Genomic DNA, 20,904 nt, shown 5'->3' with positions numbered 1-20,904 from the left:
TCTTGCTGTCTGGGGTCTAAACTTAAAGCTGCAGACCAAGCAATATCCTACATGTGTGTTTTTAAATAAATCAGTTCTGTACTGTGAGAAAATACTTCTAGCATTTAAAAAAACAAAACAACATCTGTGAATGACATTTTGAATGTATTATAATGTAACAAGCTTTTTTGGTTTCTATAGCAACTATTTGCAAAGTCACACCCCCTTCCTCTTCTGAAACAGGCTCTGGCACACCCCTTTTTTTAGCCCTGCCCTCTCTCTATCAGTGCATCAATTGTATCTAGTGACTCCCTGGTCACATGATCTTCCCCACAGAACTTTGCATCTTTGGTCCACTTCTGCTGCACTGACAGCCATTTAGTGAACCCCCGAGCCGAATCTTCGCCGATCGATCACAGGAGAACGGAGTGTTCTGCAACTTACCTAATGACTTATCATCGTGTGGCTTGTATTATTGCACATATTAAAGGGAAAAATGGTAACTCGGACTGCTGCTTTAAAATCTCAAACGATCTTTTATTGCAAAGCATGGTCTTTCTCATGCAGAATCCCACCTTCATGTCCCGGATAGAAGCTGTGATACGTCCCCTGCTTGTGTGGCTGCTGGGAGGGGCTCCGCTTAGTAGTGAAATGATGGTTGAGTTTTCCGAGTCTTTAGCATTTTTCTCATTGGGGTCACAGCTTGGCTGGGATCCTCACGCTTATTCTGTGAGTATCGGCCTGCTACAGGACAGTGTGAAACCTCTCATTTAATTTTATCGTCCTGTGCTCTGATACCCAAGACTTTTTTTATTTCTTTATTTTCCCCCACAGGTCCATGTGAATAAGCTGGACATGTTCAAGAACATGCCGGAAATCCTTTACCATGTAACAACTGATCGTCGGACACAGATCCATGCGTGTCGACATCCGTTGGTAAATAAACTTTGTAATTCAGGTTACTTGTCATTAATTAGATGTCACTTACAAAAAAAAAGAATGTATGCTAGCTCATTATTGGTAAATGATTAAGTAAGGTATTTAATACCGTACATCTGATATCAGATGGTGCACTTATACTTATAGAGTGTAGGCTTAAAGGAGCAATCCATCCATTAATAATAATAATAAGATTATTTTAAATAAATCAGTTCTGTAGTATTAGAGAATAATTACTAAAATGATTAATATTTTTTTAAATTAAACTCTTAATGCCACTTTTAATGAGTTTTAATGTACTGAGCATCCTTTGATTTGTATAGCAGGCTTTAGCCCACCTCCCCAGCAGTGCAAGATCTTTTGTAACACTTCCCTGTTTGTGATAATTTGTTGCCAATATTCCCAGCCGTTTGAGCTGCAAACTGTAACAATAGATAATGTTACAATCGTGATATAAGACCAGTCTAGGACGTTTGGCCGCAACCCAAAACGCTGCCGGCACTCCGTCGCCAGGCATATCGCCACCGGACAAGTCCCCAACGGGAGACCTGGCCGCAGGGCATCTCGCCTCTTCGCATTTGAAGATTCAGTGATACGTTTTGCTACGTTGAATACGAATAAAAGGTCATTCGTGAGGTTTATTTTTTCATTGATTAGATGTCCCTTATTTGTTCTACTAGTTACAAAGCAAGGTACCTTACAAAAGTGGTCCTCAACAGTCTCCTGTAGGATAACATGGATTAGTACAGGGGTGTTCAACTCCAGTCCTCAAGACCCAGCAACAGCTCAGGTTTTCAGGATATCCCAGCTTCAGCACAGATTGAGCCATCTGTGCTGAAGTCGGGACTGATTGAGCAATCAATCCCGGCTTTAGACTTCGACTGAGTCTTTGACCGAGCCACCTGTGCTTCAGGCCTTACTGTATAACACCAACGTTACAAGCAGATCAGAAAATGGGAATACAAAGCACAGACTGGATCAGTAGCCCAAGATTCATATTGGAGGTGGACTAGATCAGGGGTGTGCAAGCCGGGGGGGGGGGGGGCGCGGTGCTTACAGAGGCCCCCCGCTCTTCCCCACAACATTTAAATTAAATGCCGGGGGAGCGTGTAAGGCCTCTTACCTGCTCTCCGGCGACGCGTCGTCATGGCAAAGCAGCGTCAAATTGCAACATGCCGTCTTCTGCCCATGCCGGAGCAGGTAAGGAGGGGGGGCATGAGAAGGGGGGGGGGGCGCAAATAGAAATGTTTGCACGCCCCTGGACTAGATAATGGCTGTTGGTTGTATGTTTATAAGACGAGGACGAGCGCTCCATGCTAACACATCATTTTATCCCGCAAGAGCGAAGCGTACCTGCGAGGGAACAGACTGCCCTGCGGGATGTTTTCAGGCGATGGGGTCCCTCTGCGCATCATCAGTATTAAACCATCCACCATGTGGTTTGGAGAGCGGACTAGGAAAACGAACGTGATTGTGAGGTAAGAAGCAGCGCGCCCCGTGTAGAGTCATTGTGCCAATGGCAGACCCGTTATACGGGCAATCCGGAGATGTGCAAAACATTGGCAGCAGCCCGCGAACCATGCGAAATTTTGCTTTTTTTTTTGCGTCTCAAGAAAAAGAAAGCCGCGGCAGAGTTCACAAGCAATTCCCCAAATATTAGGTCGGTGTGCATTGCGATTTTATTTTAATATGCGAATTTGCTAAATTCTCTACAATTGATAGATACGCTTAATGTTGAGACTATGAATAGCGCACACACCATGTTTAGTTGGTGCGTGTCCCATAAGTAAAATATATCAATACGATACCGTTCTGAAGTCTGGTAATCAAGAGAGAGCACACAAGGGGTAGTTTTCAACAAACGTATTGGTGAAAAGTGGTACATAAAGACCAACGTTTCGGTCCTCTCAACGGGACCTTCCTCAGGGAGATGTGAGGGCCGAAACGTTGGTCTTGATGTACCACTGCGGATAGTGGAAGCTCTGGCTCATACGGAACTTTACATTATTTTAGTCATTGGTGAACCGTCCAATTGACTATTTCTTTGGCTGTAAGATTGATGACCCGGAACTTGAACTTCATTAACGCAGCTTCCTGATTGGCTGCATCCACCAAGACATGGAACTAAAGAGCAAAATAAGTTGTATAGTGACCATGTCACAACTCACTGGTGCAGTATTCCTAGATTTTGCAAAGGCTTTTGACACAGTTGATCATGTTATCCTGCTTAACAAACTCCAGAGCTCTGGAATAGGGAAACATGCTTTAAACTGGTTTCAGTCCTACCTATCAGGAAGATCCCAACATGTGTCCATCTCAGGCTCTAACTCCAACCCCCTGGATATCACCTGTGGTGTACCGCAAGGCTCTGTTCTGGGGCCCCTACTCTTCTCAGTGTTCATTAATGATCTTCCCACAGCTTGTAAGGAAGCCTCAATACACATGTATGCAGATGACACAATCCTGTATGCACACAGCCATAGCCTCTCTGACCTTCAACACATACTTCAGTCTGACTTTTTGAGACTCGAAAACTGGATTTCCAAAAACAAACTATTTTTAAACACTGACAAGACTGTAACAATGGTATTTGGGACCAAGACTAAATTTGTAAAGCTTCCAGTGACTGAGCTCCTGATTAGAACCAACACTACCACCACCCTAACACCTGTCACTAGTTTTAAATACCTGGGCTTATGGTTTGACTCCCACTTAACATTCGGGATGCATATTGATACCCAGACAACCAAGACCTATGCCACACTAGGGGTAATTGACAGGAACAAATCCTCCCTAAGTCTCTTGGTCAGAAAGCGTATCGCACATCAGATGCTAATGCCAATTATTGACTATGGAGACATAGTATATGGCTCGGCTCCTCAAACCCACCTTAGCAAACTTGACACCCTCTACAATTCAATTTGTCGTTTTGTTCTCCAATGCAACTACAACACACATCACTGCGAAATGCTCAAAGAACTAGATTGGTCATCACTAGAGTCTAGGTGCAAAGTTCACCTTTCCTGTCTCACCCTCAAATACTTTCTGGGCAAGCTACCCAGCTACCTGAACAAGCTCCTCACCCCTACCACATGCAGTACTTATCACCTGAGATCAGACTCCAAAAGACTATTCATGGTCCCAAGACTTAACAAAGTATCCGGACGTTCCTCCTTCTCCTTCCGTGCACCCCAAAACTGGAACAACCTACCAGAGACTCTCATATCCACCACCAGCTTAAGTTCTTTCAAATCTAAGGCTGTCTCACACTTTAATCTGGTCTGTAACTGTTTCATACGCTCATAATATATATTTTCTTTAACTGTGCATGCAATGTCTTGTATATAATGTATACCTTGTTCATTTATGTAACTGTATTTGTAACCATGTATTATTTTGTTTTACTCTGTGCCCAGGACATACTTGAAAACGAGAGGTAACTCTCAATGTATTACTTCCTGGTAAAATATTTTATAAATAAATAATGTCAACCGCTCTGTGGACAGATATCTCAAACCTGCCCATACTTATTTATCTATATAAAGTACGGATAGAAATATCTAACTTCTTGCTGTGTGCTGGGGCTGAAACCTTTTTGACCCCATTCAGCCCGCAGTGCATAGTAAAGACATTGTCACCAAGAAAGGAGAGGGCAGTATATCCCACGCCTGCCCTGTGGTGCCCCAGTTGGGTACGTGGCAGCAGTTTGGTTCTCCGGCCTTGTAAAAAATAAACATCATCTTTGTTTTGTTTTCATCTTTAGAGCCGGAGAGAGTTCCTATCGGGCTTGTTTCTCTTTTCATTCGTCGTACAGTGAGGTATGTACCGTATTTCACTATACTGTTGATTCATTTGCCTCCTCTACTGATGATAAACCCTTTGCCGCTGTTTTATTCAGCGGGGCTGTAAATTAAACAATGGTGTTGAAGGGGCAGTCCTACATAACCGATTAAACGTGTCTGAGTAGTGGGAGTCCTGGGATTCACTTTCCCTTCAATCAGCAATCCTCTCGGAAGCCTATGTGAGTTTACCTCATATTATGTTAGTATCTTTCCCCCCCCCCCCCCCCCCCGAGTAGGTCCCGCTCTTTTGGAAACAAAAAAATTACATGGTTTTTCTAGTGTTAAAAACCCCCCCGTGATTTTCATCTCTAGGTTCTGCAGTTACCACGGTAACCTTTAGGCTGCACTGGGCTCTCGGGAGAGCTTCATTTTAACTTCCCGGACACTTAATATTTAAAACACTCAAATCTCCTGATAAAACATCCAGATTTTAACAATAAAAAGCAGCGTTAAAGTGGCACTCGCGACGACATCCGTTTTGAAGCAGGGGGTCTCCTGAGCTGAACCGCGTTAATTTCGGCTCCGGAGACCCCCTGCTTCCCAAGATACCTACAGAAGGGTGTGCCGGTAGCAGCCCAGTCAGGGCTACCAATGTGGCGGCTTGAAATGTCCTGCGGGCCAATAGGAAGCCTTGATGTCATTCCTCGCGGCTTCCTATTGGCCCGCGGGACACTGGACATTTACACTGCACCCCTTACGGAGGTATGTATCTCTGGAAAGCAGGGGATCCCCAGAGCTGAAATCGGTGCACTTCAGCTGCAAAGACCCCCTGTTTCAAACCTTTGTTTGTTTTTTAAAGCCATACGTTGTCACCAGGTCTGCTGCTTTTAGGAAGGAATGCAATAAAAATGACCATCGTCGCGGGCTGCTACTTTTAAATAACTTTTTACTTATTTGATTCTTGTGAAGAATGAATATATTTTGCACTCATCAGAAATCACTGGATTCAAGCATATCAGCTTTTTGTTGATCTGTTTGACTTCCGAAGGCCACATAATTATCCAGCAAGCACAGAGCAGAAAGATCAATTTACCTCCTGGCTTTGAGAACTGCTGTCATCAAAAGACTGTAGATAAAGATTGTAAAAACCAGTCCAAGCATTTCTTGATCACGGAAGTGCAAAAGTTAGGAATAAACTCTATACAAATACATATAGTTGTCTGATTGGGGGGGGGGGGGGAAAGTCCATCCGCTACATTTAACCCATTAAGCCCTTGAGTACTGGAGAGGCCGCATCACCAGCGTGCTATCGCCCCTGCAGTGTATTGTGACCACGATGGTGATGTCACTGATGGCGAAAACGGGAGTTGCCTCTTCCCTTTTTCGTCCCATCAAATCGTGTTCAGAACGCCACCTCCCCTAGTAAACGAGCAAAAAAACCATAGCTAGTATGTCATGGGACCCCTGGGATGCCAGAAATCCTGACGTAGAAGCTACTTAATGGGACACACGAGTTTAAGTATATCTGTTGTTGGTTCACTTATGTCCTAGGAGGGACTCCCCCTTTAATGCCATACAGCCTATTAAATATTCACCCGTCAATGATAAGTGTTTGCTACATTAATTAGAGCGGAGAGCTCACAACTGAAAGCTGAAGAAATGTGGGAATAGAAAAGGAAGAATTGAAGACAGATTTCTGGTCTAACTCATATTGCTCTATATAACCACTGCCCATATCACATGGGGATGCAAATTATGCTAAAACGGTCAACACCTTTCTATAATGGCGCATACTGGACATGATGTAAGTTAATGTCAGTGCTACAGCCATGTGTATGTGGCTCGTATATTTTAGCCTAAGTCTACACCCCACAAATAATGATCTAAACATTCAAAGTGTAAGAAGAATTCCGCATTCCTCAGCAGAGTTCCATTGGCTCATCGGTTCTCTTCCAGTATATGTATATACAGTATGTATATCTCTTCATAGTCCAGTCATCAGTGCTTCATCTCTGGGTTCTTTTCTATGTCAGCCCAGTACCACCATTCTTGGTTCTTCTTCAGCATTTAAGAGACCGTGAAAGCAGTGGCCGTACATAATCAGTGGATGTTGTCCTGTTTGATCCTTCTATTTATTTAGATCAAGGATTTTCTGAGTTACATCCGACCGGTGCATGTACATGCCAACGTGATTCCTGTGGGCAAAACAAGACAATCCGTAGGAGAAATGTGAGTACAGTGTATTCTTATAACAATAATTCACTTCATGGGTTAGTTCAGAGGTTCTCAACTCCAGTCCTCAAGACCCACCCCCCCCCCCAACAGGTCAGGTTTTCAGAGTATCCCTGCTTCAGCACTGATCTGTAGGGGGGCCTTGAGGGCTGTAGTTGAGAACCCCTGAAATACAACAGGGGTGCAAGGTTAATTAGCAGACACTTGGCTAAAGTACTGGCCTTTAAACAAGGTAATCTGCTCTCAAAAGGTTGGATTGGGGCCGTTAAGAATTGGACAACTTTTCCAAGGGTGCACAACCTTTGTCTTCACAGCTTGAAGCCGCTCTGTAGATCATCTTCGGAAAGTTCTGCAATTAAGTATAAGCCTCTGGGAGCGCTGAAGAGAGCCAGAAGAATGGACTTGCTCGAGCCAGGTGAGAAGCTGGAGATTTCATGCTCTTGGCAGTATAAATACTTCTCCATGTTTGTTACATAGCTCGTTTTAGGAACACATTTAACATTGAAACTCTGAGACATTAACTTGAGTGTAATTTAAATCAAAACAAAGTGATGGCTATTTTAACAATTAAAAAACAAAACACAAAGGGAGCCCAGAGCTACTTCCAATATGACAAAAATACACAGTATTATATCTTTAAAAAAAAGGGTCATTTAGTTTAACCCTTTGGCCAAAGCATTATAAGCCTGCGAGCCACTTCAAGGCATGACCAGATATCTCAGGTCCTAACACTAACTGATTAAAATTCTTATTTACCTGTATAATTACAGGAAGAATGATCTGCATTGGATCTGTCACAAACAGTTGCATGAAAAGACCTGTACATGTGGGGAGGGGCGAGCTTAAAACCTGGGGAGGAGGGGCCACTAACCTCCAATATAATATATATATATATATATATATATCTTTAAAAAGGTCATTTAGTTTAACCCTTTGGCCAAAGCTGTTTGTGACAGATCCAATGCAGATCATTCTTCCTGTAATTATACAGGTAAATAAGAATTTTAATTAGTTAGTGTTAGGACCTGCGATATTATGGTCATTCTTTGAAGTGGCTCGCAGGCTTATAATGCTTTGGCCAAAGGGTTAAACTAAATGACCCTTTTTTAAGAGATTATATATATATATATATATATATATATATATATGTATGTATGTATTTATTTCACTGTGTATTTTTGTCATATTGGAAGTAGCTCTGGGCTCTCTTTGTGTTTTGTTTTTTTGTAGTATACAGTGCCCCGCTCTGTAGCAGTCGTTTTGACACTTATATACATATATATATTTGGTGGTAATTTTTGGGGTTTATATGAGCTTACTGGGTATCTGTGTATTTTAACAATTTCCCTTACTTTTTATTAGAAAAATTGAATGTATCGCACCTTTGAATTAATTATTAGAAAACTCTAATATGCCACATAAGGGCAATCATCTTTTTGTTGTTTTAGCAGAAAAAAATATATTGTTTTTTCCTCTCTCTAACAGATGAGGACTTTGTTGAAGGTCTTTTTGATGATAACCCGTTAACGCATTTGAAACGCAAGATTCCCAAGGAGTACAACTGGAAGCCAGAGATAACCGAGGATAAAATGTTATCTGCAGCCAATGAGGAAGTTGGTAGACTGATGGAGAACTTTAAAGGAACCCCAGTGCACTCTGCCTTGAGAGTAGACTACATCGACTGTGAGGAATCCAATGGGGAGGATGAGGATGAGGAAGAGGATGAAGACATCCAAGCAGAAGTGCCCCCTCTTATACCTCCAGTTGTTGTCATAAGTTCAGAAAGTCCCTTGGCAGCAGGAGACTCAAGTGGGAAGAACACATTGGTTGATAGCGGTTTACAGAAAGTAACTCCTGAACCAGAGGATGATGCTATGCCTCAGTGGGATGTTTTCTTCAATCGTCACGCCGTGACAAGAGACGATGTCTCAGACACCGAAGAATGCACCCCAGATTCTTTGGAAGGCAAAGGTTCCCATTCGCCAAAAATTTCAGGGGAAGGCAGAAGCTCTCAGTCACCGATGGTGCTCAGCGATTCTGATGACTCAACTCATATTTCCTCTGCGAATTCTTCCCAGTCCACCCACATCTCCGAGCAAGGTAGCCAAGGCGGGGATAGTCAAGCTGACACTGTGCTGCTAACCTCTCAAGAAAAGAAAGCTGTGGACTTTTGCCTTTCAAAAAGATACCCTCCCCATTTAACAACCATCGCAGAACGTCCGGCTCCTGGAGTGTCCCGGCCCAAAGAAGTGCAGAGCAGTAAGACCAATGAACAAGGCGAAGAGATGACTGGTACAATTATTTCACATATGGCGCCAGCTGTTAAAGATGAAGGAGAATGCAAACTAAATGCACACAAAAGTGACTCTGTATCACAGAGCTCTGATCTCAGGTCAGACTCTCAAAGTTCCTCTGACTTTGAAATTCCTTCTACCCCCGGTGCGGAACAGCCAAAGCCAGACATGCTGCAGGTTCTGTATGAGAGGCTGGCTACAGGTGACTCACTCATGACCGATAAAGAAGATCCTGCTTAATCAAGTTACAATTAGGTCATGGTGGGTAACAAAGTGCCCCAAACCCTCCACCATACAAAGTACAGCAAAGACGGAGAACCCATGAGTGTATCTGCATGTCGTCTATGAAGAGAAAGGGATATACTCTGATAACTAGAATCGGTAGTGGGATAGTAATAACGAGGCTACTGGTGAGCCCCATGCAAGGGGTAGCTGATAAACCATGAATACATATAAAAACCATGGTCGGCTTCACTGGACTTCAATTTATGACATTGTGCATCTACGTCGGATACACAACCCTGAAGGTGCATAATGCCGCCAAAATATTGATATTTTAATAAATTGGTCTTGTGAAACGGAGCCTGATGTTTGTATGTATTTGCATGTCCCCAAATCTGCTACCTTCACACCATTGTCCTTTTTGGAGTTGAGCTGCAGACCAGCGAGTAGATCCGCCCATCAGTATATGCTTGGTAGGTACAAGCTGGGTAATGCAGCTGGCAAAAAGCCTTAAGGAATGTGTACAAAACGGAGAGGAGGATAAAAGTGACCATGTCCACTATGTGCATGCTTGTTACTTACTAGCGGAACCACTGTTTGATATGTGACAATGAGGTGAACGAGAGAGGTTTGGGGGCAAGTCGAAGACATGCAGATATATACTCGATTTTGTCTTTCCTGAAAAAGAATCAAAACCGATTTGTGGCCTGTCGGTGTAAAGTCACAGCCCGTATGCCATGGACCATGCAATGCATGAATTAATAATAATAATTTATTATTTATTATTAATTAATTCCATAAAAAATACCTGGAATCCGATATGTTCAGGAACCTTGTGGGATGTGACTTATAAACACGGACTTCTCTTCTACATTCACATACTTCACTCGCGAAAATCCATTACTGGTTAGTATCCAGAAGATTTCTCTGAAAGCAATAACTTGCATTGAGCAGTGTTTGAACTTGGTGTAGAAACTGCGTTGGACACACAGCTCATTATGTTACAGGTCCTAATGTTGCACTGTGGGGAGTAGTGAAGAGTTAAGATATTTAAAAACAAGCTTCATCCATCATGTTTACTGCTAACATTTTTTTTTTTTTTTTAATGAAGAAATATAAGATTTAAGGAGATCTATGCTTTCTCGGGAATTAATAGAGAACCTTAATAATGATATCAGACTGGCTGCAGTGTGGTGAGGTGCCTCAGCAACTACTTTTTCTGGAAAGGTCACAAATGTGATGTCACAAAAGACATCACAAATCCAAGATGGCTCACAAAGGTCAATTAACTTGGCCATTCTGCAAATCATTTAACAGACTTTTTTTTTTTAGTGGTTAACGCATATCCACAAAGCTAATTATATGCAAAGACAACAGCTGTTGTTTAACTCGTTAGCATTGCCTTAAAGATATGTTAAGTTACCACTATCATGTGTTAACTTCAAATAACATGGTGTTAAGCATGTCTTAGCAAAAGGGATCGCTCCTCTCAGTCAGACCCAGAATCGTTGTGTAAAGTTAAGCGATGATAGGAGAGGGACATAACGACGTACAGATGTAGCAAGATTGACTGTTTTTGGTGCTGTGTCAAGCTATGAGAACAGAACTTCCCTGGTGCCTGAGGGGGGGTCTGATCTGGAAGAATGGCGCCCCGCAGCAGCATCGTCGCCGCAGCCGCAGCTCTAGACACAGCAAGCCTCACTACATCTGTAAGTAATGTTAAATCCTACCTAACCGTGTTACACCCATCCAGGGTCTGTTAAATCCCTGCGTTCAACATACTGGACACCTAACAAGCTCCTATTGAACCCCCAAAATGACCACAACATATATATAAGCATATGAGTGTCACAGAGGAGTGCTACTGAGCATGGCAATATATATTTTAAAACCAGAGACAGAACATAAAACACAGACAAAGCTCAGTTTTTAGCACATCCAGTGAGACTCATACACGGTACAGTGCCTAAATATATATATGTATAAATATCTAATAAGTAAAATGGTCTTTTAGTTTGACATTTTTGGCCAAAATTGTTGTAAGCCCCTGAGCCAACGCCAAGGCAGACCACATATCAGGGGTCCCTAACGCTAATATAAATTCTTAATAACCTGTGTAATAACAGGAAGAATGATTTATAGTAAATCTGTCAATATTAGTTGCAAAGTTCTGAGTCTGACTGAAGCTTTTATTAACCTGTACATTACCAGGAAAAGCACTCTGTATTAGAGATGTCACAGCCAAACTGCAAGCAGGCAAGTTCCCCTGAGTGGAAGATGCTATGGAGTGAGCCCATAACCATTTAAATGTGGGAGGGGGTGAGCTTAAATTAGGAAGGAGGTTGCCACCCTCCAATCAGCCATGACTAGCTGGACAAGAATTGTAAAACATACTGGACACCTAACAAGCTCCTATTGAACCCCCAAAATGACCACAACATATATATAAGCATCCCTGCGTTCAACTTTAATGGACCTATGTGTAGAGGCGGCGTTGGGGGGGAACACCTCTATTGCATCTCATTAGCACTAAAGTCTGTTATCGTTAACGCAATTTCCCTTTCTGGCTGAAAACGGCACTTAACAAGCTTTGAAGATAACTTAACGTTTCACAAGTGTAGACATTTTTTTTAGCACCGTGTGACTGCATTTTAAAAATAGTGTAACCTGCATTGTAATATTGCAAAATCCAAATTTGCTTCGATGGAGCTTGCAGCTCTGAGACCCTCTGAACCGCACCATCGTTTCTTTACAATACAACAGTGACCTCATTGTTAGATGAGCTAATTTAGCCCTTACGCTGTATCTGGTTACTGATGCAGCCACGAGTATTCTAACACTTGCCTGGGAAAATCTGGGGCAATCTCCCAGTAATGATGCGACATTTCTGTGACATTTCTGCAGACCGACTAATGGCCCATCGGATTAATACAGCAGAGGTCCCTGGCAGTTCCTTTCAAACTGAATGAGACTGCCAGGGACCCCGCTGTGTTAATCCGATGGGCCATTAGTCTGTTTTGCAGAAATGTCACAGAAATGTTGCAGCATTACTGAAAGATTGCCCCAGATTTTCAAAGGCAAGTGTTCGGATACTCGTTGCTGCATCAGTACATCATGGGCACTTTCTCATTTTCTAGCAGCACATCAGACTGACCGCTCCACTTCCATCCGTGTCATGTGATCGCTCCAGTACAATGTAAAGGTTAAAGCAGCTGTCCCCATGTTTGTGTATGTAGATATTTTTGTTTGTTTTTTTAATTATGCACATGAACCAGGGGGACCCAGAGTGGCTTGGTTCCCCCCTGACCTCCGGACACCCCCTGGTTTCTGAGTTATAAGGTGTTGGGTTTTTTGTTGTCTGTGTGAGATGAGTGAGGTCCCCAGTGGAAATTACAGACTACGTCTGATGTTGCCACTTTCTATTGGCTGCCAGAGCAAGCCTGGCCATGTGGCTATTTTCTGCCTGCTGGACAAAATCCTTTCTATCTGGCGAAAACCAAGGACTGCTGCTTTAAAATGTGCAGCCATTATACTGCCTCCATTAATCACAAATGTTATATTCATCTGTTCTGATTTTTTTTTTTATAAAAATATTCCTTTCAAAGGGAAATTACTATAACCAGTGGTCGACAAATCACAAAAAAATCTACTCGCCACCTAGTAACACACGTGTGCTGCTTGGGCCAATTAGGAGCTCGCCACGATGTTAAATCCACTCGCCCAGGGCGTGCAAATGTATAGGTTTGTCGAACACTGACCATAACAAACACAATATCACTTTAAAATACAATCCTGCTATTTTCCATTTATTATGGAGAAACATTTTTGCACCTGTATAGTACTGTACCTATACATTTTATCAGGGATTTCTTTCTATTCATTCCACGTAATGGTCATTGTTTTTTTTTGTTCCGTTGTAATATTTAGAGATACTAGAATTTTCTACTTATCATGTTAATTGTTTTCAATAGGATAAGATTTACGGATTGCCTTCTCGGGTCGTTTTTTTTGTATTACAAAGAATACCTTTAAACTCACCCCAGGCATCCACCTCACATTCCACATGCACAGCACACTAGCGGTCTGGGCAGTTCATTTATTCACATTTTCCAGCTGCAAAGTGGGTAAAGATTGGAGCACAAAAACAGAACTATAATTTATCAAATGTAAATATACTAACTGAAATCTGTGGGTGGTTTTTTTTTCTCTCTGAACTTTGCAGCAGGGAGACTGATATAAATTGGCCTCTTATGTTTATGCCACAGGTTTTTGTGATACATTTTTAGTGGACCAACATAAATATAGAAATACAGTGGCACGCCACTGAAGGTAGCGTCCTAACTGGGTGCAAACCGCTGGTAAATGGACTACAGAAAAGGTGGAAGCAGGCACTCCAGGACCTAGTTTTGCATTAAACGTTATATGCTTTCTATCAATGTTTTGGCTCTCTACAAAGCCTTTCTCTGATTTGAACACAATATATTAGACCGGGGTGTGCAAACTTTTCAGGAGATGTGAGTGCGTAATACTAAAGACCAATACAGAAAATTGTTTAAGGAATAAATGGATACTAGTGGGGGGGGGGACGGACAAAAATTAAACTTGATTGAAGACAGGTATTGGGTGTAGGGTCCTGGATAATGAGCTCACTAATGACGTGAGACCAGTGTATGCAATAAAGCCAAGAACGATAAGCATAAACACAGCCCTAGACTGTACCAAGTGTCCTAAGATCCATAACAGGAAAACATGTAGCAAGCAATTGACTCGCTCTGAGTGCTGCAACGTCCATGTGATCTGAAGATGAGTGGTCCCCAGGTGTGCCTCCATCCAATGGGTAGACTATGAAGAAAGGGGAGAAGTGGCAGAGCAAACTCTGGCACTTCTTTGCAAACTTTTCAGCCTGCGCCCCTCCTCTACCTGCTCTCACCCGACTCAAGGTACGGAAACTTAGAGGCCTTGCGCGGTCCCCCGGCATTTAATTTACATGTTTTGGGGAAGAGCGCGGGGACTCTGTAAGCGCTGTCCCCAGAAAATCTCGCACCCGCCAGTTTGCGCACCCCTGTATTAGACCATCTGTTATACGGTATGATGCAGACTCCTTTGTGACTTGAAATGGCTCATTTTCCCGCCGGACACTGCTCTGCAGCTCAGTCCCTGCAACAGATTTCTGGTTTTCCTTAGACAATTGCTGGATAAACCAAACAAACTACTAACAGAATGAATAGCACAGTAAGCATCAAAGTCTACAGCAAATATTTATTTCTGCTCATCTCCATTATGTATTTAATATTATTAGCCAGGCACGATGCTTGTTTACATAATACAATCACATTGCCGATGTAACTTTTCCATCTGCTAAGAAATTCAATTTTCACTAAAACAAATACGTTTTGGATAATGTTAAAATATACTCATGGTATCATACTTGTTTAGCTCCTACACATGCCTGAGAGCAACTTATGAGATTTTTTTTTTTTAAATAGATCAAGTTTGTATCCATTCCTTGACTGAAAAAAAGAATTACCAACTGTTTAATAAAGTTTTGTTTCTAATTTTTATTGAGATGATACTGCTGGAGTATTTTTTTTCTTCCATGCCAAGTCTGTTTTACCTGCGAAAACTTGAGAAAAGACATTGTTTCCATTCTTACGGTCATTTTTCCTTTGCTGGAGTCTTCTCATGGCAGTATGCACCAGGATGTTAATCCCACCCTTTACCTGAAGGTAGGACAACCTCCCAAATCAACCTCAATTCCTATATAAGACACCAACCCTGTAGGCATGATGGACATCTATTTTCCCCAAGCTAGTATAAAAGAACTCAAAGTGTTTAATGCAGTCCAAGAACATTGGGGAGGGAGAACTGGTGCGTACTGCCATATGAAAAGTGTGTGTGTGTGTGTGTGTGTGTGTGTGTGTGTGTGTGTGTGTGTGTGTGTGTGTGTGTGTGTGTGTGTGTGTGTGTGTGTGTGTGTGTGTGTGTTAAATCGGCACTACAATGCACACTAATATGTGGAAAGTGTGTCAACCAATGTGTGTGTAACGGATTGAATGTTAATATTCTTAGTGATCTATAATGTTCACAAAAAAAGTGTATAATGCAAATTAAACAATTTTATAATTAAGGTGGCGCAAATGTGAAATAAGAATAAAAACTGAAGTCAATATAAATATATATTTAAAAACAAAGGCAGGGGAATCTGGAGACGTAGCAGCTTCACATGAAACTGGCGTTCCTAACAATACTAGATAACCAAAAAAACAAGTGAAAAATTCAGCCAGGATGAAAACATTCAATAATATAAATGGAACAATTAAATATTACATTAAAATATTACAAGGGGAAAAACCTCTCACTGAAGAGAGGAAGCAGCGGGCACTGCAGGGCAAAAAGACTGCAAAGGCTGGACTGCGCAAAAATAGAAATACTTTAGTAAACCATTAGCAGACAAGGATAAAAAGAGGAAGGTCCTGCAGTATACTCTGACACGTTTCACCAGCAATGGGCTTTGACAAAGCCAGTCCAGCCTTTACAATCTTTTTGCCCTGCAGTGCCCGCTGCTTCATCTCTCTTCAGTGAGAGGTTTTTCCCCTTGGACAGTCTACACAGCTTGCAGCACGCTGATCCGGATGCAGTCAGAGCCGCAGTAAGTGGATTTCAATACTTTTACTGACAGAGCCTCCCCAGGTAGATTGCCGTATATGTGGTTTTCAGTGAAGGGGTCCGGTGCCGGTCGAGAGACCCCCCCCCCCCCCCCCGGTCATCCCTATCTCATCTATACCACACCGCTAGGCTTTCCCCCATACTAGGGGTTATCATTGGATTTGGCTTTACTTGTTTTCACTGCTTATTCTCTGACTTCATTATCCGGATTATTGGCATATTTGAAACTACACATGTGGTGGGACTTTACTCTGTAGCACCCGCCATTTGGGGTGATCACTCACCTCATCTTCTCTCCAATTAAAATATTACCAATGGTGAGTCGTTTGAGCAAAATCCTGCTGAATGATGATTGGATTGAATGTTCCACTGTATTGAATGGTTCAGATGGGGCAAAGATTAAATATTTGTGCATGAATCCAAATACAAGCAGGAAATTGAGAATCAGTATCGGAATGATAAACTCCATGGAGATGTTACAGGTAGGAGTATGCCCCCAAATGATAGCTGTTATAGGGGATCCAATGTTTCGGTGGGTCCTGAGCCCGAGAGACCTTCTCTGCAGCACAGAGGGTAGAAATACCTCTAAGGGGAAATCAGTGTTTCACAGCAACTGATCTGCTGGAGACTTTGAAAATGTAAAAGGAGACTCCTGTCGCGCGTGTCAGAGGATAAGCAAACTAACCAGTAGTGTATGCTGTATATGAAACCAGCGTGAGCAGTCAGTTCTCTGGAGCTGAGGCCCCAAACCTCCGCTTCAGGCAGCCAGAAGCTGCAGCTCCCCAATGGCCCTATTGGCTTTAACAAAAAATGGACTGACTAGACATCTTTTCTTCGTTGAGCTACTGTGACTTCCTCTACAACCTTGTTGCTTCATGAGGTCTTTTAAGTCTTTAAAGCACTTTCGTCGTTTTATTTTATAGATAGCCTTTTTTTTTTTTTTTTTTTTTTAAGAAACATTTACATTCTTTGTTGAATTTTAGAAATTACTATGTCAATCAACAACAACCCATCCGGCTGAAATAGAGTGGGTCCCTTGTGACCTTGAGCAAGTGTATCTCACTGTCTCGGGCATCAAAAACAGATCGTAAGCTCATCGGCTTCGAGCACACTACAGTGTAATTGTGAAGCGCTTTGTGTTCCATTGGGAGAAAAGCACTATAGGGAATAAAGTTCTTATTCCTTTCGAGTTTCATCTACTGCGAGCAGCGGAACCCACTTTATCTCATGCAGATGTTGGGGGCCCCTGAACATTTCCACTATGGTTAGCCAGGTCTGTATGATCTTGCATCCCAGAAAACGTTTGTCTGATGGTAGAGTGTAGCCATAAACTATTCTCAGCCTCCTTTCCTATGGCAGAAAAATGCATTTTCCTCATGTAGATCTGGAAACAATAGCATCAAAATCTTTGCTACATAGAAGATCTTCAAAGGGGATGGAACATTTATGCCATAGTCTGAGCCACAACACCCTTCTGGCAGCGACTGATAATGCCATGGATCTGGCTGCTATTTTGAGTCAAAGGAAGGCTGATGTAGTTCCCTGCAAGTTTGACCTCCGGTGGGTCATCCTTCATGGCTACTCTTGCAACTCCTTTCTCCACTGCTTCTTCAACGTTGCACATTCACATTTTTAGTGCTCTTGGAAGGGAGGCAGTAGTTATGGTGGACTTGCAAGCAGTGCCTGCATCCAGAAAATGCTTTTTGAACACGTTTTCCATTCTCCTGTCCATTATGTCCTTAAAGAATGTTGTATCTTCCAAAGGAGTAGTTGTTTTTTCCCAATCCTAGAAATAACTGCATCCATTTTTGTCAGCACCTCTCAGGATCTTGACTCTTGATCGGAAAAGGGGCACATCTTTGATAACTTTATGGATACGACCACTCTTGTCTGGCTGTACCCATTCTATGAAAATCAGTTACAACCTTATGGACTAAAGGTCAATGTCTTCTTCTGGGCTCCTCAAAAAAAAAAATCTGTCCTGAACTTTGGCAATTTCCACATCATCTTGCACATCCAAGACGTCTCTCACTGGCTTAAGAGGTGGAACGAACTCCATGAAGAACCAAGAATCATCGTCCCAGTCTTCTTCCTCTGAAGACTGGATGTGGACTGGATATGTGGCTAAAAAATACTAGACGCCTAGGAATTATTAAATATTAAAAAATTGTAGAAAATGTGTAATAGTATAAAATATATACTGGCCCTTTTTGTTGATTATGCAGCTGCTTGACCTTGAAGAAGACAACCCGAGTCCTTCTTATGGTTGCAATTGAAGTGTGAAGATGGTCAGCGCAAACTCGTGGAACTCAAGATGATGATGAAGAATGGAACAGAGTCTGAATTAGACTTTGGGCGTCTGGGAGAGGAGCCACTCATACACCACACCCACTGGGGGTAGAATACTGAGACGTATCCACATCACCGTAGCAGGCTGACATCACCCACTGAGGGAACAAACTCACATTAGGCCGTGAGAGTTTTTTTGTCTATTATTACTCCGCTTCAGGAGTCTGTATTTACCCACCACATCCATCGTTGAGGGTGAAGTCTCACACAAGCCCGTGTGAGTCGCTGAAACGAATTACTTATGTTTCATTTGCTGTATATTTAGTGGCATTCACTAATACCCCTTCCCTCCCATCCCCCACCCCTCCCCCTCCTCCCCCCTTGCCCCCCACACATGTTGATGTATGCACTAATATTGTGTATTATTTTATTTTATTCTGATCCATTCTTCATCATCATCTTGAGTTCCACGAGTTTGCGCTGACCATCTTCACACTTCAATTCTTCCTCTGAAGAATAGATGTATCCCTTAAGATTCTTTAAGTTGATCTGAGTGTGTAGAATCTATATTTTTATCCAGGCGAGTTCGTGATCAAGCCGTATTGGAGGACTCTAACCTAGGGGTACACATACGTTCCCCTGCGCCCGACCTGCCTGCTCTCCCCCCACAGCTTCAGCTAATAGCAGTAAGCAAGTGCACGCAGTACAAACCGGCATTTGAAAATGTTTGGCGCCTCACTTCTGGTGATGTCACCGCGATGCTCTCCCTCGGAGCATGCTCGCACACATCATTTTACATTGACGAGCATCAATGCCGTGGGGGAAAAAAAAAGTAGTTTTTCTGCAAAGGCCTACCACAAATGGTGGAATGAGGCACAGACCTGAGTCACGGTGGGCCCCGATTAGTGTCCTGCGTGGGAGCCACAGGCTTCAGAGGCACAGAGGGCACCCCTGGATTGACTGCACGAACAGTCAGGTAATTCCTTGCTAAGAAAAACAAAAAAACGTAACCCTCAGCAGAGTAGGACAGAAAGACTGCCATAACTATGGATCTGGTGCTTTACATAGTGAGGTTGTTGCTTTTGTCGCTGTCCCACCTTCAGCTAGAGGATGGGATTAACTCTTTGCTGCCTACTGCCATGAGATGACCAGGGAAAATGTTTTCTATGCTTCAAATTAGAATATATTAAATATGTAGGGAGTGTATATGGTGCCAATAAATCAAGTCAAATAAGAATAATGTATTGGCAAGAAATGAACTTGAGCAGTGGTGTTACATTTTAGTTTAAACCAGGATCAAAGAGAAAGATCAGGGCAGCACACAGCCATAAGAGCCAGACTCAAAGTGTACAATAGGAGTTACTCCTTGAGAAAGCTCCATCTGGTGAGAAATGATTAGGAGGGTTTTTGTGCATCGTTTTTATTCATGTTCAGAGAATAAAGCTTTTTCTACACTTTGACCCTGGGTCTTATGGCTGTGCCCTGGCCCCGATTTTTCTCTAGAAATCCTGGATTTCTAGTACTGGCAGCTGATCACACTGTGGCAGAGACTTCATCAGTGGGTGGAGAAGATATAAAGTGAGTTGATTCTTCTTTCTAATGCTAAATGGTGTCTTACTGAAGAAATGCATTTATGGGAACCTTTAAATTATGTTATAGGCAGTGTTCGACAAACCTATACATTTGCTCGCCCCGGGCGAGTGGATTTAACCCCCGGGCGAGTAAATATTGGCCCAAGCAGCACACGTTTGGTACTAGGTGGCGAGTAGATTTTTTTTGTGTGGCGAGTAGATTTTTTGGTGATTTGTCAACCACTGGTTATAGGGGTGCAGATATCAACAAAGTTTGCAGATCTTTACCTCCAAGGACAATAAAATGACCGGTTCAGAAGAGTATAAGACCCCTTCAAGAAGGTATTGTTTTATTTCACTCACTCAGAAGAGAGGCCTCTATTTCAATCTATGTAAACTTGGCTTTGTTCTCTTGACTAAAGAATATTCCCTTGAAGTACTTGAGCACCTATATGCAATCTTTGGTACGTATATTTTAAACTACTTTAATGTACACTGGGACATTCTCCTTCTTAATTTATTTAACATTTATTTGATAACGATCTCAAAGTAATTAGGTAATATGTGGCAACTTGCATTAGTCTTTTCAGCTAGATAACTTTAACAGCCCAGAACAGTGCCTGTAGTCTTTACATGATGCAATTGTGCAACCTTAATGCAGAGCCAAGATGTGCTTGTGACATCGGTAATCCTCCTCATTAGAGATGTGTAAACCATTTGCTCGCATTCACAAAAATCTGTGAACTTATGTGACTCCATTTCACATTTCTTTACCAGTGTTTTCCTAAAATATGCCCAAATATTTGTTAACCAGTATAACGTCACATCTCCAGATCGGTGCTGTGCTAGGTGACAAATGTGGAAAGGGGAGAGCAAGAGAGGAGTTCCAGGGATCTGATGCTGCCAAGTATCTGGATGAATTCTCCACTG

The 20,904-nt window shown here is 42.4% G+C and overlaps 1 protein-coding gene across 2 annotated transcripts in view; it reads left to right on the top strand.

Moving 5' to 3' along the window:
- The window catches only part of DCLRE1C (DNA cross-link repair 1C), a 29,012-nt gene extending 16,710 nt beyond the window's left edge, over window positions 1-12,302 (top strand). For both annotated transcript variants that reach the window (XM_075599542.1, XM_075599541.1), the window contains exons 10-15: window positions 814-915; window positions 2,260-2,396; window positions 4,682-4,736; window positions 6,841-6,929; window positions 7,247-7,347; window positions 8,418-12,302. In XM_075599542.1, coding sequence (XP_075455657.1) covers window positions 814-915; window positions 2,260-2,396; window positions 4,682-4,736; window positions 6,841-6,929; window positions 7,247-7,347; window positions 8,418-9,466 — 1,533 coding nt within the window. In that variant the 3' untranslated portion in view covers window positions 9,467-12,302. The remainder of the gene's footprint in view (window positions 1-813; window positions 916-2,259; window positions 2,397-4,681; window positions 4,737-6,840; window positions 6,930-7,246; window positions 7,348-8,417) is intronic.
- The last annotated feature ends 8,602 nt before the right edge of the window (window positions 12,303-20,904 follow it).

The sequence above is a fragment of the Ascaphus truei genome, chromosome 5, assembly GCF_040206685.1.
Source record: "Ascaphus truei isolate aAscTru1 chromosome 5, aAscTru1.hap1, whole genome shotgun sequence".
Classification (NCBI taxonomy): Eukaryota; Metazoa; Chordata; class Amphibia; order Anura; family Ascaphidae; genus Ascaphus; species Ascaphus truei.
This window is presented reverse-complemented; position numbering and strand designations above follow the sequence as displayed.